Below are 20,628 nucleotides of genomic sequence, written 5' to 3' on the forward strand. Positions count from 1 at the left end.
TTATGAATTAATATTTAAATTGGAGTTATCCAAAGCTGTGTCAGGCGTCACAAGCTTGAAAACTGTCTAACATTAATAAGATGCATTTTATATGCATGAACCACAGAATCAAAACCTTTTTACCAACAGCAGACCAATGGGATTAATGCTGTATTCATGTGGTGCTTGATCGGTCCCACTTAACAAGTTGAGAAACCGTTCTCCATTCTGTGGAGTTTTTAATGCATTATGGGCAGTCAGGTTTTATTTTAATGACTGTTTAGTCAAGGTCTAATGCTAATGAGTACGATAATGTTGGTTTACCTAATGCAGCGGACTTGTTATTAAGGTGTAAATGCCTTACTAAAGTCTATAAATAAGTTTTCCAAAGTGTTTGGGTCTCCCTATGTGAACATTTAATACCAAATTGCAATTTACAGTAGTGGTCAAATTTATCAGAACACTTGGTATGTTTAAGAGATTTCATCAGTTTTGGTGAACTGGCCATCAAAATACTCATAAAACAATGAAATATTCACAAAGCTGTCTTAGTACTTTATCTACTATAGAAAAGATCCATCATCCAGGAGATTTAGATACATTTCATTATAAGAAGAAACACTGAAAATTATGGATTTGACCTAAATTCCATCCAGCAAATTTTGGGGAGCTGTAAAACAAAGTGGACAGAACATTCAAAGGAAAACCTTTAAACTGAGTTGCAGAAATATGCCAGCGCTTAAAGTGTGACAGAGACATATGTTGCTGTACTTGCTGTAAAAGGTGAACAAACCAAATGTTAAAGTTAAAAGTAGATAAATAAATAAATAAATAAAATAGCTGGACCACTTCATCTGACCTTCATTATCATGATTTGTAGACCAGAAAAAGACAATTTGCAGATCTGACAGGTGTTAAATCATTTTGGCCACACCAGTGTGCATTTGATAAAAAGAGTTGATGTGCTGTATGAATAAATAGAAGGTTTTTAACATTAAAAAAGTCAATGTTTGTTGTCAAGTTGATGAATGTTGTCAATGCAAGTTGGCAAGTCAGACACCAAATTCACTCTTTCACCAAATTCATGTGCATTTTACAACTTGTGAAGTAATTTTTCTGATTTGCAGACAACATGTAAATGCAGCATGTATCTGTCATATTTCACCAAACAACCACCAGATGCATGAAATGAAGACAATGTGGAAGTGCAAAGAGCTGCAGTTTGGTACACGTCCACTTGATGCTGACTACAGAAGCAGCAGACACCACACACGCAATAGAGACAATAAAGCTGATTTTTTTACCTTGGAAACAAAATGTTTACTGCTTGGTATAAAAAAAACAACAACTTCAGTCTGAATAGATAATTTAGTTGAAAAGGTTGAAAAGTCTCTGATCAGTATTGTAACCTTAAGATGAACATTATTTAAGCAATTGGAGTTACTTCTCTGACCACAGGGGGTTATACAGGGGGGGTACAAGTTATAAGCTGAAAGCTCCGCATTGAACTTTTATAAACTGAAGGGATAAAATCCTTAGAGCAGCTGAAACTCTGACTTAAAAAAATGTTAATGTGTTGAGGAATGAAAATTATTTACAGGCATTGCACTTTGCATTTTAATAACATCTTTATTCACTTTCTCTGTCTGACAACACTCAAACTCAGTGGACTCCAGAGGAATGCGCTGCAGCCCACATCGTGTTCAAGCATTATCTCTATTTTGTCCTCTAAGAAGGTGAAGCACTCGCTTTTACCACAAACACTCTCGCGGTTCATTAACAGTGAAAAATCAGAGTATTGGCTTTTAGCAGAGGGAGGCTGATAATCATCACACATTCCTCCTGCTTTCCCTGCGTCTTGGTGTCTCGGTCTCATGTATGATCATGCAAACATGCATCGTTTCAAACGGTGACGTAAACACAACAAGTTCAATCAACCTCCTCCAGGTTCGAGCTCAGACTCCTGCTGCTTGTCCTGATCCAGCAGAGCATGGAGAGAAAACTTCTACACACACACTCACACACAGACACACACACACTTCACTTTGTGTGATTCTCATCTGAGATTTCTCTTTTGCCAATAGATCCTGATAATCACCAGCCAGAGGTCTCAGGGCCAAAACAATTCAAACACACTCGCAGACGCATACACACACATACACACACACACACACACACACACACACACACACACACACACACACACACACACACACACACACACACACACACACACACACACACACAGAGTATCCTGTGATAGAATCACTATCAGCACCTGACACCTCGAAAACAGGAAAAACGTTTCAACAGGAACACAGATGTGTTGTAGACTTTGGAGGAGGGGCCTGAACGCAGCTTTAAATCTCCGTGCACAGAAATCTCAGCTCCACTCAATCCTCACAGCTCGAGGACCGCTGTCATGTCGTACTATGAGGTAAGGCCTTCTGTCCAATCAGGAATCTGAGTTCAGGTTTGATTATTTCTTTCTTCCTGGCTCTTCACTTGAATTCATCCTCCGCTCCTCTGTCTGCAGCATTTCTTCCTAGAATATGACTTTAATGACACCGGCTCAGGGTCTGGTTCGGGGGACCTGGGAGCAGATTTCGAGGAACCGTGTGATGTGGAGCACAAAATGACAGCAGACCTTCAGCGGGTCTTCCTCCCCGTGGTCTACGCCCTCATCTTCACTCTGGGCATCACGGGAAATGGCCTGGTGGTCGTGGTGCTCGGCTGCCAGCGCAGGTTAGAAGATGCACAAAGGGTCAGAGGTTAAAAAGCGTTATCAGCTCAAAGAGCCCTCTGCAGGACTCTAACAGTCTGTTTTCCTGTGCTTGTCTCCAGGTCAAAGTGCAGCCTCACAGACCGGTATCGCCTCCACCTCTCGGCTGCTGACCTCCTCTTTGTCCTGGCGTTGCCGTTCTGGGCCGTGGATGCAGCTCTGGCAGACTGGCGCTTTGGAGTGGCAACCTGTGTTGGTGTTCATGTTATCTACACTGTCAACCTATACGGCAGCGTGCTCATCCTGGCGTTCATCAGCCTGGATCGTTACCTGGCGGTGGTTCGAGCTACAGACACAAACACCGGGGGGCTGAGGCAGCTGCTGGCACACAGACTGGTTTATGTTGGTGAGTGCTGCTCTTGATTTTTTTTAACCTTTGTCTTTTTTTCTTCTTTCCACATGGGGCCCTTACATTTTCATGTCCTCCCTCCCTGCAGGTGCCTGGTTGCCGGCTGGTCTCCTCGCCGTGCCAGATTTGATTTTTGCTCGGACCCAGGAAGGAGGAGAGGGAGCCACTCTCTGTGAGCGATTCTACCCAGCAAACAACGCTCCTCTCTGGGTTGCAATCTTTCGACTCCAGCTGGTCCTGGTGGGTCTGGTGATCCCTGGTTTGGTTCTTCTTGTGTGTTACTGCGTCATCGTCACCAGGCTGACCCGGGGCCCTCTTGGGGGTCAGAGACAGAAGCGTCGAGCTGTGCGGACCACCATTGCCTTGGTTCTGTGCTTCTTTGTGTGCTGGCTGCCGTATGGTGCTGGAATCTTTGTGGACGCTCTGCTGCGGCTGGAGGTGCTGCCTCGGGGCTGCAGTTTGGAGGCCGTGGTGGGCGTGTGGCTGGCTGTTGCTGAGCCCATGGCGTACGCACACTGCTGCCTGAACCCGCTGCTGTACGCCTTCCTGGGTGCTGGGTTCAAGAGCTCGGCCCGCAGAGCTCTCACCCTGAGCCGGGCCTCCAGTTTGAAGATTTTACCTCGGAGACGCCCGGGGGCCTCCACAACCACAGAGTCTGAGTCCTCGAGTTTACATTCCAGCTAGTGTTTGCTTGTTCTGTAAAGATATATGTGTGTAGATAGATACATATGTGTATATAAACTGTGTATATAAATGTGTTTGTATGGAAAAAGTTTTATGGGAGCAGTCTGCTGGTCCACGACTGTCACGTTTCTTGTGTTGTTTTGTGCTGTTGTGCCTTTTTTACTGTTTGTAATAAAATGATTTTAAGAAAACCACTCATGTGAATGCTTTTCTTTCTGAGATCAGATTCTGGCTTCCTGAGGGAAACACACTGAATCTCAGTTTTGTGTTTTTGCCTCTTAACTACAGCTAATCTCAGCCTCGCATAAAGAGATCAAAAATGTTTAATCAAGACCCAAAGTACTCCACTGATTTTTAGTTTACACTTCTATCTAATGAGACCAAAGGATTTCTGCTTTATCACAGAACACACATTGGAAATGGGACAGGAAAGGTGGAAAAGGAAAACAATAAGCCTGGGTCAAACTTCTTTCGTCCTTTTTGTTCAAATTGTCTGAAAACAGCTGCAAACACTGACCCTGCCTGCTAGGCTTCATTGTTTCTTAAAATTGTCACCACTAAACTTCCTCTCTGGGCTGCTTCTGGGGCTGAAGTGGAAGGTTTACAGATACAGATTGTTTGGAAAAACTGGAAATCAATGTGACTTGTAGGATTTGTTCTCCAATCTCTCTCCTGATCAGCTCCCCTCCCTTTGTGTTGATTCAGCGCCGCTCAGCCGACAGCCGCCTGGATCCACTGATCCAGAGCGTGAGCACGGTTTCTTTTCAGACATGAAACTGCTTTTTGAAATTGAACGTGTGAACGCCAGGTGTATCTGACTCACATGTGTGTCACGGAGTGTGTGCGTGTGTTTGTGTTATTGAGGATATGCGTGGATGTGTTTGTGCCGAGGTCAGATTTATGTTGATGATATAAACAGTTTGCTTCTACGTGAGAGGGAGGAGAGAGCAGGAGGGGGTCAGGAGGTCCATTTTTCCAGTGTTTAAATGCACATACACTCACACACTCCAACACACACACACATTCACACACACACGCATGCATAAAGTGCTTCCCACATGCTTACTTCCACTTGGAAGTGAGAGAAACAGAAGCTGGAAGTTTACTGTGTCCTGTTTCCTGAGACAGAGAGACGGAGGAGGATGAAGAGGAGGATTTCAAGAGATGAAGAGGAAGACTACAGTAATTCAACACCACAATGAAACACCCTCTGTGTGTGTGTGTGTGTCTGTGTGTGTGTTACTCAATGTATCACTGTTTCTGTATCCTGCTTTAAATTCACATAAATGTAAATCATTACTCCCATGGTGGCTGAAGATGAAATACACCTCTTACCTTTAACTGACTCTTTCTGTCTCTCTTTGTCACACACAGACAAACACATACACAAAAACACACACTTCTCTTCTATTCATAGTGTTTTCAAAACAGGAAAGACTTCCTGCGGCTCATTTTAGGAAAAACAAGCAGCTAAAACAATCAAACACCGCAGCAGCTCTGAAGCCGTCACACAGCGAGCTGCGATGAAATCAATCAGTTCAACAGCTTAAAGAGAAACAGTGAAGGAAACCAGGAATAACCACTTCATAAGCACTTATAACAGAGGTGTGTGAACCAGCAGCAGATAAAAGAAATACAGGATGGGCTATTGTCCCTTATCATGACTGTATCATAATCGTTCATCCAACACATTTATCCAAGACAGAGGCTCATCTTAACGATCACATCAATATAAAAAATGCTGGGAATGAACCTTTGTATTTTTGTTAGAGCGGGTCACTTTCCACAGAGGTCTCCAGCTTGCAATACAAGTTTTTGGATTAAGTGTGTGGCTGCATGAAATGTAACAACATGAGAATAAAGAAGAGGGAGGCTTTTGTTTTTGTTGTTGTTTTTGTTGTTGTGCACAAAATAAAACGTACAGATGGACACTTTGATCGTAATTAACTTGCCAGTCATTCAGAAAACATGGCAGCTTCTTGACCTTAAAGGCCACCGTCACAGCTAGAGGGATTAGTCAGGAAATCACTTAATTAAAGAATCAGATTTCTGGATCTCACTCCATGCACACTGTACCTGTAATATTTATGTTGTTCGATGTCGTTTCATTCATCAAGCCCATTTTTTTTCTACTGTACAACTATACACACGCTGGCCACTTGATTAGGCACACCTGTCCAAGTGCTCGTTAACAAAGATATCTAATCAGCCAATCACATGGCAGCAACTGAATGCATTTAGTCACGTTGACACCATAAACACATGCTGAAGTTCAAAATGAGCATCACAATGGAGAAGAAAGGTGATTTAAGAGACTCTGAATAAGAGCCCGACCGATTAATTGTTCAGGCCGATTGAATGACGTTTTGACATCGTGTTAGTTGCTTTTTTGTGAGATAAACAGAGATAAATGGTACTGGTAATTCACACATCCATCATTATCTAATGTGAGACTATAATACGGCGTTTTAACGTTGTGTAAGTTGCTCATTGTGTGTTTACATTTTTTATATATCTTTTTTATACTTACTGTGTTTAAAGTTTGACTTATTTATTTAAGGTGTTAACAGTTTGACTTATTTATTTATTATTGTGTTTACAGCTTGTTCTTATTTATCATTGGTTTACACTACAGTTATAGTCTTCTGTTAAAAGTTTTATAATTTAAGTTCCTTGTTTTAATTTAATAGTGTTCTGCCTCTGTCTTGAATCATTTGGGTATTATAATGATTTGTGATTATATACAGTATATATCCTGTGTATATCAATGAATTTATTATATATATCAGCCGATATGTCGGATATCGGTCAATATATCGGATATCGGACGATATATTGGATATCGGCTTTTTTTTTGCCCCAAGTATCGGCATCGGCCCCAAAAATCCCGTATCGGGCTCTACTCTGAATGTGGCCAGGTTGCTGGTCTGAGTAGAGTACTTGACAAACTGCTAATCTACTTAGTTTTTCACACACAACCATCTCTGGGGTTTACGGAGAATGGCCCCTAAAAGAGGAAACAGGGAAGGTCAGGGGAGAATGGACAGATGATGGAAAAGACTACAGTCACTCAAATAACCGCTTGTTACAACCAAACACACAACACCGCCAACCATAGAGGATTCCCTGGGCTGATAAGTCTGGATTTCTGCTCCACATTCAGATGGTTGGCTCAGAATTTGGAGTAAACAACATGAAAGCATGGATCCATCCTGCCTTGTATCAATGCTTCAGGCTGCTGCTGGTGTAACAGTGGAGGAGATTCTCATCATGGATATTCAGCCGACAATTCCGCAGCAACCATGTGATGCTGTTGTGTTAATATGGAGCAACATCTCTGAGGAATGTTTCCAGCTCCTTGTTGAATCTATGTCAGGGTGATTTAAGGCAATTCTGAAGGTGAAAGAGGGTCCAACCCGGTACTTGCGGGTGTGACTAATGAAGTAGCTGGTGAGTGTATATTTGTTTTGGAATACTTTATTTGAAGATAGAAAAGACAGTGCACTTGCAAAATCTTGTTTAAATTTCACAACAAGTAATAACCAGGTTAGAGGATTTGCTTCACACATCCTTATCTCTCCCTGAAGCTTAAATTGAATCACAATTTCATAATCTGACATATAAAAACATGCTACATAAGATGCTTGACTTGTGATTCAAAGGCAAGCAGTATACTTTTGTTCAAGGCTTTAAAAAAAAAAAAAAAAATGCTAGCATGCTAATGTGTTAATCTAAAATGTTTCCTTATATGTGATGAACATATCAACAGTATGCTAGTACTGTTGCTGTCTGCATGTTAGACATGGTGGACAAAGACTGTACAGTATGTTAAAACAGACATCAGGTCTGTTTACTGACTGTGAAGATGAAATATATATATTTTTTGACATAAAAGTCAGTTCTTGCTGGAATGCTTTGTGTTAAAATGTACATGTTTGATCTGACGAATGCAAGAGAAAATGTGACTTACATTGATTTGTATCAGTAGTCACTGAACTTTCCATAGCCACAAATATCTTCCTCAAACCAACCAAAAACCAGTTCTGCTGAGGACTGCACTGACCCGAGTTATCTGCATCAGCAGGAAGTCAAATGCATGTTTTGGTTTGTGATGTGAAGTCAGTCCAGCTCAGCTCAGCTCTGCTCAGCTCAGCTCAGCTCAGCTCTGCTCAGCTCTGCTCTGCGCAGCAGGCAGTCTTTGGCTTTACATCTCACAATGGGCAGAAATGAATACACATTGTCCATTCAATGTTCAGTCAATAGTGCTGTCAGTCACGGTCAGGAGTGATGAGAAAAGGTTGGTCTGTATGATATTGTTTGCATATTGTGTTTATACAGAATGGTAATTTTAGATTGTGTTCTTTATAGTTTGTAAAAACACAATGCAGCAGTCATGATAGATATGCAAAAACTCTGTGACTGCAAAACTCAAACCAAATGCAGGCTGAATCCTTTTCTGAACACTGTAGATCAAGAAGAAAAAAGTAATAGCTATCAGTGTTCTTATACCTGTGTATTAAACTAAATATGAGAAAAACCTTGGTTGAAAAGTAGTTATTGACTCTAGGTTTAATTATTAATTAATTAAACTTAATTTGTGTAGCACCAAATGTTATCTTAATATGCTTTACAAAACATTAATAGGTCTAGACCTGCTATACTATAAACAAAGACCCAACCTAAAAACAAAAAGGAGTCACTATAAGTACAGCACTTTTTACCTCTAACAGACATTTTCCACTGTTCATGTTCACAGAGATGGATACAGCTGAATGTTAAGAGGTGGCAGGATGAGCCTTTGTCAGAAAACCTTTGAACAGGATCAGATAGACGACAGAGACGGTACTCTTTTGCTTCTGTGATTTTCAGCCTGTCCTCAATGTTGCTCAACTCAAGACAGACCTTGCAGAGCAGGACTTAGGTCAGTTATGAGCAATAATTCACCATGTAAATCCAACTTAGAGGTCATAATCTGCAAATATAAATGAGGAAATGACTCTTTCAACCACCTCTCTCTTGTTCTCTGTCACATCCTCTTGACCTTAACTTTTTTCTTCAGGAAATCTGACTCAATCTGAGTTTCAATCTCTTCACAGACTGGTTTCATGCCTGCTGCTGTTTGATCACATAAACATGTAGGTGTAAGCAGAGACTGTGTTTGATCTGTATCAGGTGTCTCTGTCTGGATATGTGGCATTACAAACAGTTGGCTTATAAGTGCTGCCAGTGGAAGGTCATAAGAGTGATTTGATAAAGCTTAAAGTGACTTTTCTCTTGCTTTCACATTTAATTGCTGAAGTCAAAGACTGGCAGGATGGCACTTAATCTCTTGTGGTGTGGGAGAGTTTCATGTTTGTGTGTGGGTGTATGTTTGTGTGTCTACAGATGGTCAGCTCCTTCATATTCAGACTTGCTGAGTTTCCTGCAGCCGAACAATGGTGGGAAAACCAGAGGTCAAGACAAAAGGCAAAATAAAGAGGCAGAGAAAGACTGGGCTACATCCAAATGGTCCACAATAACTTCCTGCTTAGTTCCTGGTGGATTCATACAATGTGACAGGTGAAACCAATAGCCTGCCAGGAGGGTTTACATTGACCTCGGCAGGTGGAGACGTGAGAACGATGTGAGAACACAAATAGACACTCATAAAATAATAGAGGCGGGATCCGTATTGAATAATCATCCAGATGGTCTGGAACTGAAACATGCAGCAGTGCAGGGCTCTGCTGAACAGTCAGGATATCCTCATATGCATGTTACCGTAACCTTTGAGCAAAGCAGGGATCTTAAAGTATGATACGTTATGACTGTTCATCGTCCCTAAGCAGTTAGCATCTGATACACAGCTCCACAAACTCAAACTTTTTGACAACTGTTCTGAGCAATCAAATTAATGATCAGTGTTGTTGTGTTCAACAAAAGTGTGGGTTTGAAATCCTTGTTAGTCACATTCTCCCCACCCACACTGTCTTTAGCCCATACTTTCTTCAAATCTGAAGATCACAAAAATTGCATATTCAAATAGCACACCAGAGACCACAGCACACAACTGATGGTATAATTAAAAAGTTGCTATTGGACTCATGTTGCAGAATAGAGCCTCCAAGTTTTGCAACTGGGCCCTACTTGAGCAAGGGACTAAACCCTCAGTTGTTGGTCTTTATGCATCATGCAGCTCCTTCGCTTTGGCTTCTCCCCAGTACTTCAGGCCCACAGGGTGCTTCTCTCTCTCTCTCTCTCTCTCTCTCTCTCTCTCTCTCTCTCTCTCTCTCTCTCTCTCTCTCACTCACTCTCTGTGCGTGTGTGTGTGTGTGTGTGTGTGTGTGTGTGTGTGTGTGTGTGTGTGAGAGAGAGAGAGAGAGAGAGAGCGAGAGAGAGACGTTTCAACAACAGAGGGAAAAAATAAGTTCCCCCTTGGGAGTTAATGATAAAAAAAAAAAACAGGAAGAAAAAAAACAGAAAAAAAATTAATGCTTTATTTCAACATGTGTGCGAATATTGCAAGAAGTTAAATGGAGAAAACAAAACACTAACAGACAAACCATTGAGAATAATCAAAACAACAATAACATTATGCACTAAACTTTAATAATGCAGGAACAACAATATATCTACATATATTCCTACAACGTGTCATCAAGCAGTTATCAAGTGTTCTTTTCTAGTAGTAGAAAACACTGAAGTTAGGTTTTTTTTTTAACAGTGAAGTGTGAAAGCAAAACGAGTTATAGTGATGAGTATTTACTGCCCTGTAGTGGTAAAAGTGAGAAACTGCACTCTTCATTAATAATAATGTGATTTTTTTCTTTCATTTGAGAGGAATAACTACTAACTAATAAACAATTAAGCCTGCGATCTTTATTAGCTTGAACAACTGTATAACTTATGAAAGTGGATTAAAACCATTAACATGTATCTTTTTGTTTTCATCTGATGTCCACTGATGACTCCCTTGTTGAATGGCAGCATGTGAGATACCAAATGTATGGCTGCTTATTCTTTGGACTAGAAGAAAACGTCTCCAGCAAACATCTCCCGTCTCCGTCCCGTTCGCATTTCAGTTCAAATGCCTCGACACTTTACATCTCCGTGCACTTTAACTTTATTGCTGCATTTATGTGCGTGTATTTCTTTTAAATACTTTCTTTCTGTGTACATGTCCGTGCCCTTTCTGTCTATTTCCTTGTGTTTAATAAAGACAAAAAAAAAAAAAAAAACTGACGGAAGTGTTTCGCGGGAGCTTCTTTCTTCCTCACTCGTCATTGGCTCAGAGCTTGAGGATATTTAAATAGCTTTTCTGATTGGTCGAAAGCGGCGCGCCAAAGCTCACGTGTCCCGCTTTTCGCGCGAAACTCTTGCCCTGTTGTCCGAGCTGCATCGTACTGTGTGTGTCTGAGCAGCAGTGCAGATTTTTTAATATTTCACTCGTTTTTGGATCTTTTCTCGTAGTTTAACGGTGCTGTACGATGGACGTTGCCACAGCAACAGCGGAAAATGCCGGGGAGATGGTGAAGGACGAGTTGGCAGAAAAATGTCAGAAGTTGTTCCAGGCTTTCTTGGAGGAGTAAGTCAGACAGTTCACAGACTTCGTTGTGTGGTTAATATACACATGAGTTGACTCTCTTTTACTGATCTTATTCTATTCATAACTACTGTGATTTATTGTTGTAGTGATCGGCTGTTGTTCATGCTATAACTTCACATCACATTTTCTCCGAGCTCAGGTTTCAGACCGGGGATGGGGAGGTGAAGTATGTCCGGGAGGCCGAGGAGCTGATCCGGCCTGAGAGAAACACGCTGCTGGTTAGCTTCACAGACCTGGAGGGCTTCAACCAGGAGCTGGCCACCACCATCCAGGAGGAGTATTACAGGTGAGAACAACACCTGGTCCTCAGGTCAGGATCACTGCGGTCACCTACAGTTGAGCATAAGAAACTAAACTTTACAGTCCTGTCTGTAACAATGCTGCACTCAACATTACTCTCTGTCAGTAAGGCAGGAAAATCACATGTTTCTACAGTTTTTTTTTTCCCATGGTGGAAAAAAAAATATTTTTCCCTGTACCTTCCACTTTTAACTGTTAAACAGTTTGACCTGTAGTATTTTTTTTATTTTTCATTCAGGCTGAGGTTACATGAGCTCACATCCTTAAACCATACCCAGAGACTTTTCTTCTTCAGGGCAGCCTGTGTGCATTTGTGTGCCACTGAAAGCAAGGATGTAGTTTTCATCATATTTTGGATGCTTACTATTTCGTTTCTATCCAGAAAAAAACACATTTTGATGGTAAAACTGCTTCACTTTGTTTCATAAAGTTGCTTAAATCCATGGGATAAGGATCTGAAATAACTTAAGAAACGCTAATGCATTTCTCTGTTGGTCTGACACAGGGGTAACCGTTTCTTGTTAAAGGCTGGATCAGAGTTTTTTTTCCAGGGCTGGTTAAAGTGCAAACCAGCAGGTGCATCAATGTCCACACAGAGCTAACTGTGAAAATAACACCAATCCCTCCAATTTCAGAGTCTATCCCTTCCTTTGCCGAGCTGTGCGCAACTTTGCTCGTGATCACGGGAATGTTCCTCTCAACAAAGAGTTCTACGTTGCCCTCGAGGATCTTCCCACCAGACACAAGTAAGTCACATGAGCTGAGACCTGCAGCAGGTTCTGGTCTAAAAAAAACAGCATGCTAATCTTTTTTTAACTTCATGTCAGACTGCTTTGGTGGTCTTTTAGCGTTAACTCTCACTGTAGTGGTCTCGGTAATAACGATCATTGTCTGGTTTGTTTTTTAGGATCAGAGAGCTTTCATCCATGCGTATCGGCACTCTGGTGAGGATCAGTGGTCAGGTGGTGAGGACGCATCCTGTGCACCCTGAACTGGTGAGACATCCTGCAGTCAACACATGGACAAAAATAAACAGTGAAAAAACATTTTGGTGTAGACTGAAATGTTGATTCCATGATCAGTGGTTTATCATTAAGTGTCAATGTTGGTCATGATTTTTCAAAACATCCTGACTGATAAAACAACACATTTGTCTATAGGAAGATATATATATGCAACAGGTTGTATGAAATGGGTTCATAGATGCACAATACATTCATCACTAGTCTCTGAATTACACTGAATGATCCAGATTTGTGAAAAAGGAAATATTGCATCCATGTCCAAGGAAAAACAAAAAATAAGTGACTGTCAGGAACACTGTGTTAATAGATATATTTCATGGTTTCAGGTCAGTGGCACCTTCCTGTGCATGGACTGTCAGACAGTCATCAAAGACGTCACTCAGCAGTTCAAGTACTGTCCACCAGCCATCTGCAGAAACCCTGTCTGCAACAACCGTGCCCGCTTCCACCTTGACACACACAAGTCCAAGTTCATCGACTTCCAGAAGGTAACAGAGGGAGAAATGTGGCGTCTTTAAAGATGTTCTGCACCAGCTTCAGCTCAGGTTTCTCATTCAGTCTGATTCCGTGCATTCAGGTGCGTATCCAGGAGACTCAGGCTGAGCTACCTCGTGGTTCGATCCCTCGCTCTTTGGAGATCGTGCTGAGGGCCGAGGCTGTGGAGACGGCTCAGGCCGGAGACCGCTGTGACTTCACCGGGACCCTCATCGTGGTGCCAGATGTCTCTCAGCTCAGCACTCCTGGTATGTTTGACCACACAAACTCAGAATCCTCAACAGAGACATCTTTGTTTTTACTGCACCTCATGGCTCCTCTCTGTGTCCTCTCTCAGGTGTGCGAGCAGAGACCAGCTCCCGTGTCGGTGGTCCTCAAGGCTTTGAAGCGGATGGTCTGCGAGGCCTGAAAGCTCTGGGAGTCAGAGAGCTTTCATACAGACTGGCCTTCCTGGCCTGCCACGTGGCACCGACTAACCCACGAGTAAGAGACGCACACACAAGCTAAAAACAGTATAAAGCTTCAACGAGCTTGGTGCTCTAATTAAGAAAGTGTTTTCCTACTGTTGCAGTTTGGTGGTAAGGAGCTGCGGGAGGAGGAGCAAACCGCAGAGAGCATCAAGAGCCAGATGACGGAGAAGGAGTGGGAGAAAGTGTTCGAGATGAGCCAGGACAAGAACTTGTACCACAACCTGTGCACCAGCCTCTTCCCCACCATCCACGGTCAGTGTAACATCCTCCTGCATTTTCTCCAACCAGGACGCTCTGTTTAAGAATCCTGCTGTGAAGCTGTGGGTTTACTGTTGAACTGTGACGTTATTGATTCAGGAAACGATGAGGTAAAGCGCGGCATCTTGCTGATGCTGTTTGGAGGTGTTCCAAAGACGACCATGGAGGGGACCTCGCTGAGAGGAGACATCAACGTGTGCATCGTAGGAGACCCCAGCACAGCCAAGAGCCAGTTCCTCAAGTATGTACCACATCAAGGACACATTTCTTCCCAACACTCAGACATCAGTATCTCTACAAACAGCACCATCGTAAGGAACTAGAACATAGATCAGTGCTGTAATGTAAACATGCATTGCTCTGTGCAGACACGTGGAGGAGTTCAGTCCCAGAGCCGTTTACACCAGCGGTAAAGCCAGCAGTGCTGCAGGTCTGACAGCTGCTGTGGTCAGAGACGAGGAGTCCAACGAGTTTGTTATCGAGGCTGGAGCTCTGATGCTGGCTGACAACGTGAGTGTCGGGTGTTGGAAGAAGGCAGCCAAGGCGTTCATCACTGGGCGTATTCTGTAACTAATGTTGGTGTTTGTCTCCCAGGGTGTGTGCTGCATTGATGAGTTTGATAAGATGGACCTGAAAGATCAGGTGGCAATTCATGAAGCCATGGAGCAGCAGACCATCAGCATCACTAAAGCTGGAGTCAAGGTAACTCAGCCTCAGGATCGGTGAGCTCAGAGGTTTGATCAGACCACTAAAGACTTTCAGATGTCTCTCTTTAAATCTCATGAGCTCAGGATGGTCCTGTGCGTACACTGCACATACAGCATGTTCTTCTTACTCTTATAAAATGAAGCCAAATTTAGATTTTAGAAGATCCTGCTTAATGCTTCCATAGTACATGTGTTTAAGAGCCTAAAACACAATAACTTGATTAAATAAAATAAAACCAAAGAGGCTCTGTTCTAAGATTTTTCCTCTCTCTCATCCAGGCCACCCTGAATGCTCGTACCTCCATCCTGGCTGCTGCTAACCCTGTGGGTGGACGCTACGACCGCAGCAAGAGCCTGAAGCAGAACGTCCAGCTGACAGCTCCCATCATGAGCCGCTTTGACCTCTTCTTCATCCTGGTGGATGACTGTAATGAGGTACACACGTATAACTGGTCTCACAATGATGATGAAATACAAGATTAGCTTTTTGAATAGCTTTGACCTTTAGCCTCTCACCCTCTCACCCTGTCCCGAATTTCCTAAGTTATGTTGTAATGATGTTTTATAGGTGACAGACTACGCCATTGCCAGACGAATCGTCGACCTGCACTCCCGCATAGAAGAGTCTGTGGACAGGCTGTACACTCTGGATGAGATCCGCAGATATCTGCTCTTTGCCCGGCAGTTCAAACCAAAGGTGTGTATTTTTGCCCGTTCTAGTTGTTGGTGCAGCTAATTTGTAAGTGTTTTTATATTTAAAGTATTTCCTGTGTCACTTTGGGTCTAGATCTCCAGTGAGTCAGAAGAGTTCATCGTGGAGCAGTACAAGCGTCTGCGTCAGCGTGACGGCTCAGGAGGAGTGTCTAAGTCTGCCTGGAGGATCACGGTGCGACAGCTGGAGAGCATGATCCGACTGTCAGAGGGCATGGCCCGCATGCACTGCTGTGACGAGGTATGAACAATCTTTAAACGAGACTTTTTCCTCCTGGAGCTGCAACTTTTAACATATTTAAGAAAACACTCTCTGTTGTCTGTTTAACAACAGCATGTTGACCTTTCCTCTTCATGCCTACAGGTGCAGCCCAAACATGTAAAGGAAGCTTTCCGCCTTCTAAACAAATCCATTATCAGGGTGGAGACGCCAGACATCAACCTGGAGCAGGAGGATGAGCTGGAGGAAGAGGAGGAACAGCAGGAGGATGGTACAGTTGCACAAATACATTAAATGCTGAATCTGTTTTTTTGTCTGTCAGGGCATCATGAGACTTATTTAATTTCTTTCCATTGCAGGAAACCCAGTTCCTAATGGAGTAAACGGAATGAACGGCCACGTTAATGGTATCAACGGACATGTCAATGGAGTTAATGGTCATGTTAATGGACACGCTGAGCCGGGCAGCCAGCCCAAACCATCCCTCCGCCTGTCCTTCACCGAGTACAAACGCATCTCCAACCTGCTGGTCCTGCACTTGCGCAAGATGGAGGAGGGTAAGAGATGTTCTCCTTCACATTACTGGCAAAATAATTGTTGCAATTTCTTTTTTTGTCTTTATTAAACAGACCTTTTCATGACATTTGTGTTGCAGTTGAGGAGGAGGCAGAGCTAAAGAAAAGTGCGGTGGTGAACTGGTATCTGAAGGAGATCGAGTCAGAGATTGATTCTGAGGAGGAGCTCATCAACAGAAAGGGTCTGATCGAGAAGGTCCTCCACAGGCTGGTGCACTATGTAAGTACAAATACAACTTTAAACCTGTCACCTTAAAGCAAGCAGGTACAGCATACTCTGAGTATGTTTTGGTTATCTGGCTAAACAAATCCCAACAATGAAGCTGCAGTGAATTCATGTGAACAGGGCAACGTTGGCAACGTATGACCAGTTATTTACATGAATGCATTACTGTTTAATACAATTACAGCAAATAATGATTGAAAAAATATGGAGATGTGAAACATAATCAAGACTAACACTAACACAGCTTCATCAGCCAAATAAAATAAGCAGAAGTCTAAATTTGTGCATTGCGACAATATTTGTGTCTGGTCGAACATTAATTTTCCACCTGTGATTTATTCTTGTGACATGTAAGCCAGATTTAGACTTAATTTTTTAGCTGTAGCCTTGATGGCAACAAATTTAATGGTATAAAGATGTTCAGAGGTAGTTTAAGAGTACTAAAGTGGCAATTATATTTACATGATTAGATGTCATTTTACACAAGTACAACAACCTAGAGGCTCTTATGTTAGTCTATTGTTGCTCTTGATGTTGACACCTGGAATGCACTTCTTCCTCATCCCTTCATGTTCTTCATATGTTTTGACAGGAACTGATGATTTTTTGTTGTTGTTGTTTTCCCAGGACCACATCCTCATTGAGTTGTCCCAGGCTGGTCTGAAGGGCTCAGAGTCTGCAACCACAGAGGAAGAAGCTGTTCTGGTTGTCAATCCAAACTACATCCTGGAAGATTAAAACCCTTTCCTTCATCCCTCTGTTCCCTTTCTTTGTTCTTATTCATCCACCATGATTGTTTCCCATAGATTGAAACAATAAAGATGGTGTTCAGATGTTTGAATGCTCATATGTAACACATACATAGTGATAGCATTTGAAGTGTTACAGACTAGTGCATCAGCTCTTTTGTACAGACTGTTAAAAAAATGTTTCTAAGTCAAATTGACTGCTGTAAATAGGCTGCACTTGTTTCCCCAGGTGTTTTGGAGAATAAACTGCCATTAAATGTATTATTGGTGTTAGTCCTGCGGCATCCTTTCCTCTGTGGTTTAAAGTTGAACTGTCTTTTTGTATTCTGCCAAAAAAAACTGATGTTAAAATTAATAAAGAGTAAACAATGCTGTAAAAAGGTTTCTCATTTTATATTCGATAAATCATGGGCATGGTTCAGCGTTTCCAGCTGTACTTCATTAAAGTGTTATATCAACATCGTCCGCTAGGCGGCAGCAGTCAGATATAATCAAAACGCTACTGCGCATGACCGGCTAATATTATTCAACAAACATGGCGGCCGCCTTCGTGATAGCAGCCAGGGCAGCTCTCAAAGGTAAAATACCGAAAAACATATTGTCAGTGTCTTGTTTAAAGTAATGTTTGATATATTTTCACGGTTACGTTTGACGCTAGTGTCATTTATGTAACGTCACGGCGCATTATTTGATATCTCCTTGGTTTATGGTGTACGCAAACCTCACATGAACCCCAAACAGAAGTCATTTCATTGCCATAAAAACAGTTTTTCCCTCTCAGGTGTTCACCTCTCTCCACCTCCGTGGTTCCTGACACCGAGGAGTCACACCCGGGCACTGTGTCAGTGTCTGCGGCAGGCTGCTGCTCCGTGTAGGCCGCTTCATGTCTCCCCTGCTGCCTCCCTGTGCAGCTCCAGGACAGAGCCACGGAGGAGCAGCACAGCCAGCGCTCAGCCAGGTGACAAAAGAGCGGGGGAGGAAGAGGAGGAGGAACCAGAGGGACCCGAATATATCCCTAAGAAGAAAGCAAAGAACCCCATGATGAAGATTGGATATGCATGGTGAGTCTGCTCATCCATATGTCCAATAAATTAACCGGAAATTATTCATAGATGATCAACGAGCAAGAACACCTGTGTTACAAGAAACCCTGATGTACCATGAGGGCAGCTGAAAATGGTCAACAATAGAGTTGCAGATATAAAATCAGAAAAAGGTTCACAAAGACAGAGGACACAACAATGTCATCTGGTGCAGAAAAGATGAATCTATAGCAGACCATGTGTCACTTGGAAAACGATCATTCAGTCTTTTTAATGTTATTGAAGAGGGGTTATTAGGTCTTTTTGGGACCCCTATGGTAGTTTTTAATGGTATACAGCCAAAAAAAAATCCATAATTTTCTTAGACTGGTGTTTTAGAAAACCGTTATGTCAGCCTTTTTCTGAAATGCTTTGCTGCACTTGTCTTAGCTGCTGTCCCTTTAAAGGGGACATATCATGCTGATACCTGATTTAATACTTACATATAATATAATACATTTGAAAACAAGACCTTTCATCCCCTGAATTTTCAAAAAATGAGATTTTATTTTTTCTGATATCCTAGAATGAGATTTTAACCTCTGAAAATAAGTCATTGCCAGTTGGCCGCGAGATTTTGACCTTCATGACGACACGAGGATCCTTTCTTTTTATTGGAGTAATCTGATAAAGCAGCTCCTCCTCTGTGATGTCAGTTAGTCACACAACCGCCACCGAGGGATACACCCACCAAGAGCCGAGTATAAACGTATAAACTATACATGTTACAGTACCGGTTAGACTCACCACACTGAAGCGTCCTGAGATGATCTGTGTCGAGGTGGATTTTCTTCCTCCTGAGCTGCAGAACCGTCCAGGTCTGACTCGGGGTCCAATACAAAAGGACGTATCCTACACTCTGCCATTTTATTAGTGCTATCAATGCCTTACGGTGAAGTTTTGGCAAACAGCAAACTCGCTCGGTCTACTCCATTCAATATGGCGATTTTGTAAATACTGCCATGCTGCAAAAACCGCCCCCTGGCTCTACCCCCTCCGCCCCTCTGATAGAACTGACCAATCAGAGCACAAAGGGCTGTGACGTTGCGAGGTTACTGGAGGTCATTCTGGAAACAGAGCGTTTCAACAAGATCTTCAGAATGGCCTAAAATGAGGATATTGAGAACGCTATTGTGTGGCAATGAAGGAACTAAATGACTTGTACTGAGGGCAGAAATGCTTTACAGGCATCCTAGTCTGGCATAGTGAAAAGGAGAAACAAGCATGATATGTCCCCTTTAAGGCTCCCCGCTCCACAAACTTCCTTTTCTCTGATCTCTCTGAAGATCTCTTGTCGTTTTTTTTATTACATTAGACTGTTTTTGAGCTGTTCACAGACAGATTCATGGATTTTGACGACTCATATATATGTAGAGGGGTGAAAATCAGCACAAGTTTGGTTCGAACATCCAGCATAGTTCTTTGATATTCATCTTTAAAACATAGGAAAGCATATTACCCCCTCTTTAAGCTCTGTGAATGCAAATTTGATTCATGTGAAGATGCAAAATAAAGGTTACTGACATTGTTGAGATCTATTTGACCTTTTGCATACCCACCCAGTAGTCTCCCTTCACACTGCAGTACATAGAGTTACATACCCTCCACCTCTGATATGGATGCTGAATGGGTTGCCCTCTGATCTAATTGGCCTCTCTGTTCCAGGATGATCGGCCTCCCCTCTGGTGTCATCGGCTTCATGTTAGCTAAGCGAGAAGTTGACAAGAACCGCCTGAAGCAGCTTAAGATTCGACAGAGGATGAAGAGGTCCAATGAGGGAGAGTATGAAGGAAGCCGCTACCGCAGTCATCCTGGAGAGAATGTTAAATTGGACCAATAAAGGACATGATCTGACAGCAGGGGTTTGCATCAAACCCTGAATGTCACTCCTGAGAGAGTGAATCTTGCACTGCAGCACCAAAGACTCAGAGAGAGGGGTTTATGAGTTCAAAACATCCAGTGATACTGTCGAAAAGTTCAAAGAGTGTGAATGTTTCCTCTTGAAGAAGATGCAGGAAATCAAAGGAGGATCTTACGAGCCTTTAATCAGGACAGCGGGATCACACTGTTCAAAGGAAGTTCTGTTGTTTTTGAACCATTGGCCTACTTTAACTTACTTGTTGAGTTAATGACCACTTTTCAAGCTGTCTTAAAGTTCAGTGCATCAGCACAGCCATCTGCTTTGAGACGAGGATAATGGCTGTGACATAATCTAAACAGGTAAAGGGTTCTGAGCAAAGTATATCTTCAAAAAGAGCAACTTTATGCTGACTGGCTTAGACTGATTAATGAACTGTTCATCAACATACAGAAAAAGATGTTTTCTTTCAAGTCATGGTTGTTTTTTGTTACCACAAACCACAGTAACATCAATACAAACATTTACTTCACCTCACAGGGCATCAAAGTTTTTGGTCTCTCTCCCACTTTG

At 42.4% G+C, this 20,628-nt stretch overlaps 3 protein-coding genes across 3 annotated transcripts; all 3 read left to right on the top strand.

Annotated features, from left to right (window-relative positions):
* Window positions 1-2,524: 2,524 nt before the first annotated feature.
* Window positions 2,525-3,819, top strand: LOC141804269 (C-X-C chemokine receptor type 4-like). The gene is made up of 3 exons (XM_074688612.1): window positions 2,525-2,724; window positions 2,824-3,107; window positions 3,199-3,819. Exons 1-3 carry the CDS (start codon window positions 2,615-2,617, stop codon window positions 3,792-3,794), a joined length of 990 nt encoding a protein of 329 aa, XP_074544713.1. The 5' UTR covers window positions 2,525-2,614; the 3' UTR covers window positions 3,795-3,819.
* Window positions 3,820-11,094: 7,275 nt separating this feature from the next.
* mcm6 (minichromosome maintenance complex component 6) lies at window positions 11,095-17,476 on the top strand. The gene is made up of 18 exons (XM_074687794.1): window positions 11,095-11,358; window positions 11,519-11,665; window positions 12,315-12,425; window positions 12,587-12,674; window positions 13,031-13,192; window positions 13,282-13,447; window positions 13,537-13,682; window positions 13,771-13,921; window positions 14,027-14,168; window positions 14,296-14,437; window positions 14,522-14,629; window positions 14,914-15,069; window positions 15,203-15,331; window positions 15,422-15,586; window positions 15,710-15,836; window positions 15,925-16,122; window positions 16,221-16,360; window positions 16,994-17,476. Exons 1-18 carry the CDS (start codon window positions 11,261-11,263, stop codon window positions 17,102-17,104), a joined length of 2,487 nt encoding a protein of 828 aa, XP_074543895.1. The 5' UTR covers window positions 11,095-11,260; the 3' UTR covers window positions 17,105-17,476.
* Window positions 17,477-17,612: 136 nt separating this feature from the next.
* LOC141804299 (uncharacterized) lies at window positions 17,613-20,501 on the top strand. Its single transcript, XM_074688645.1, has 3 exons — window positions 17,613-17,693; window positions 17,897-18,176; window positions 19,863-20,501. The coding sequence occupies exons 1-3, from the start codon at window positions 17,651-17,653 to the stop codon at window positions 20,035-20,037; spliced, it is 498 nt and encodes a 165-aa protein (XP_074544746.1). The 5' UTR covers window positions 17,613-17,650; the 3' UTR covers window positions 20,038-20,501.
* Window positions 20,502-20,628: the final 127 nt, after the last annotated feature.

This window comes from Halichoeres trimaculatus, unplaced genomic scaffold (assembly GCF_033239565.1).
Source record: "Halichoeres trimaculatus isolate MK-OKI-2021-1 unplaced genomic scaffold, fHalTri1.1 fHalTri1_scaffold_15, whole genome shotgun sequence".
NCBI lineage: Eukaryota > Metazoa > Chordata > Actinopteri > Labriformes > Labridae > Halichoeres > Halichoeres trimaculatus.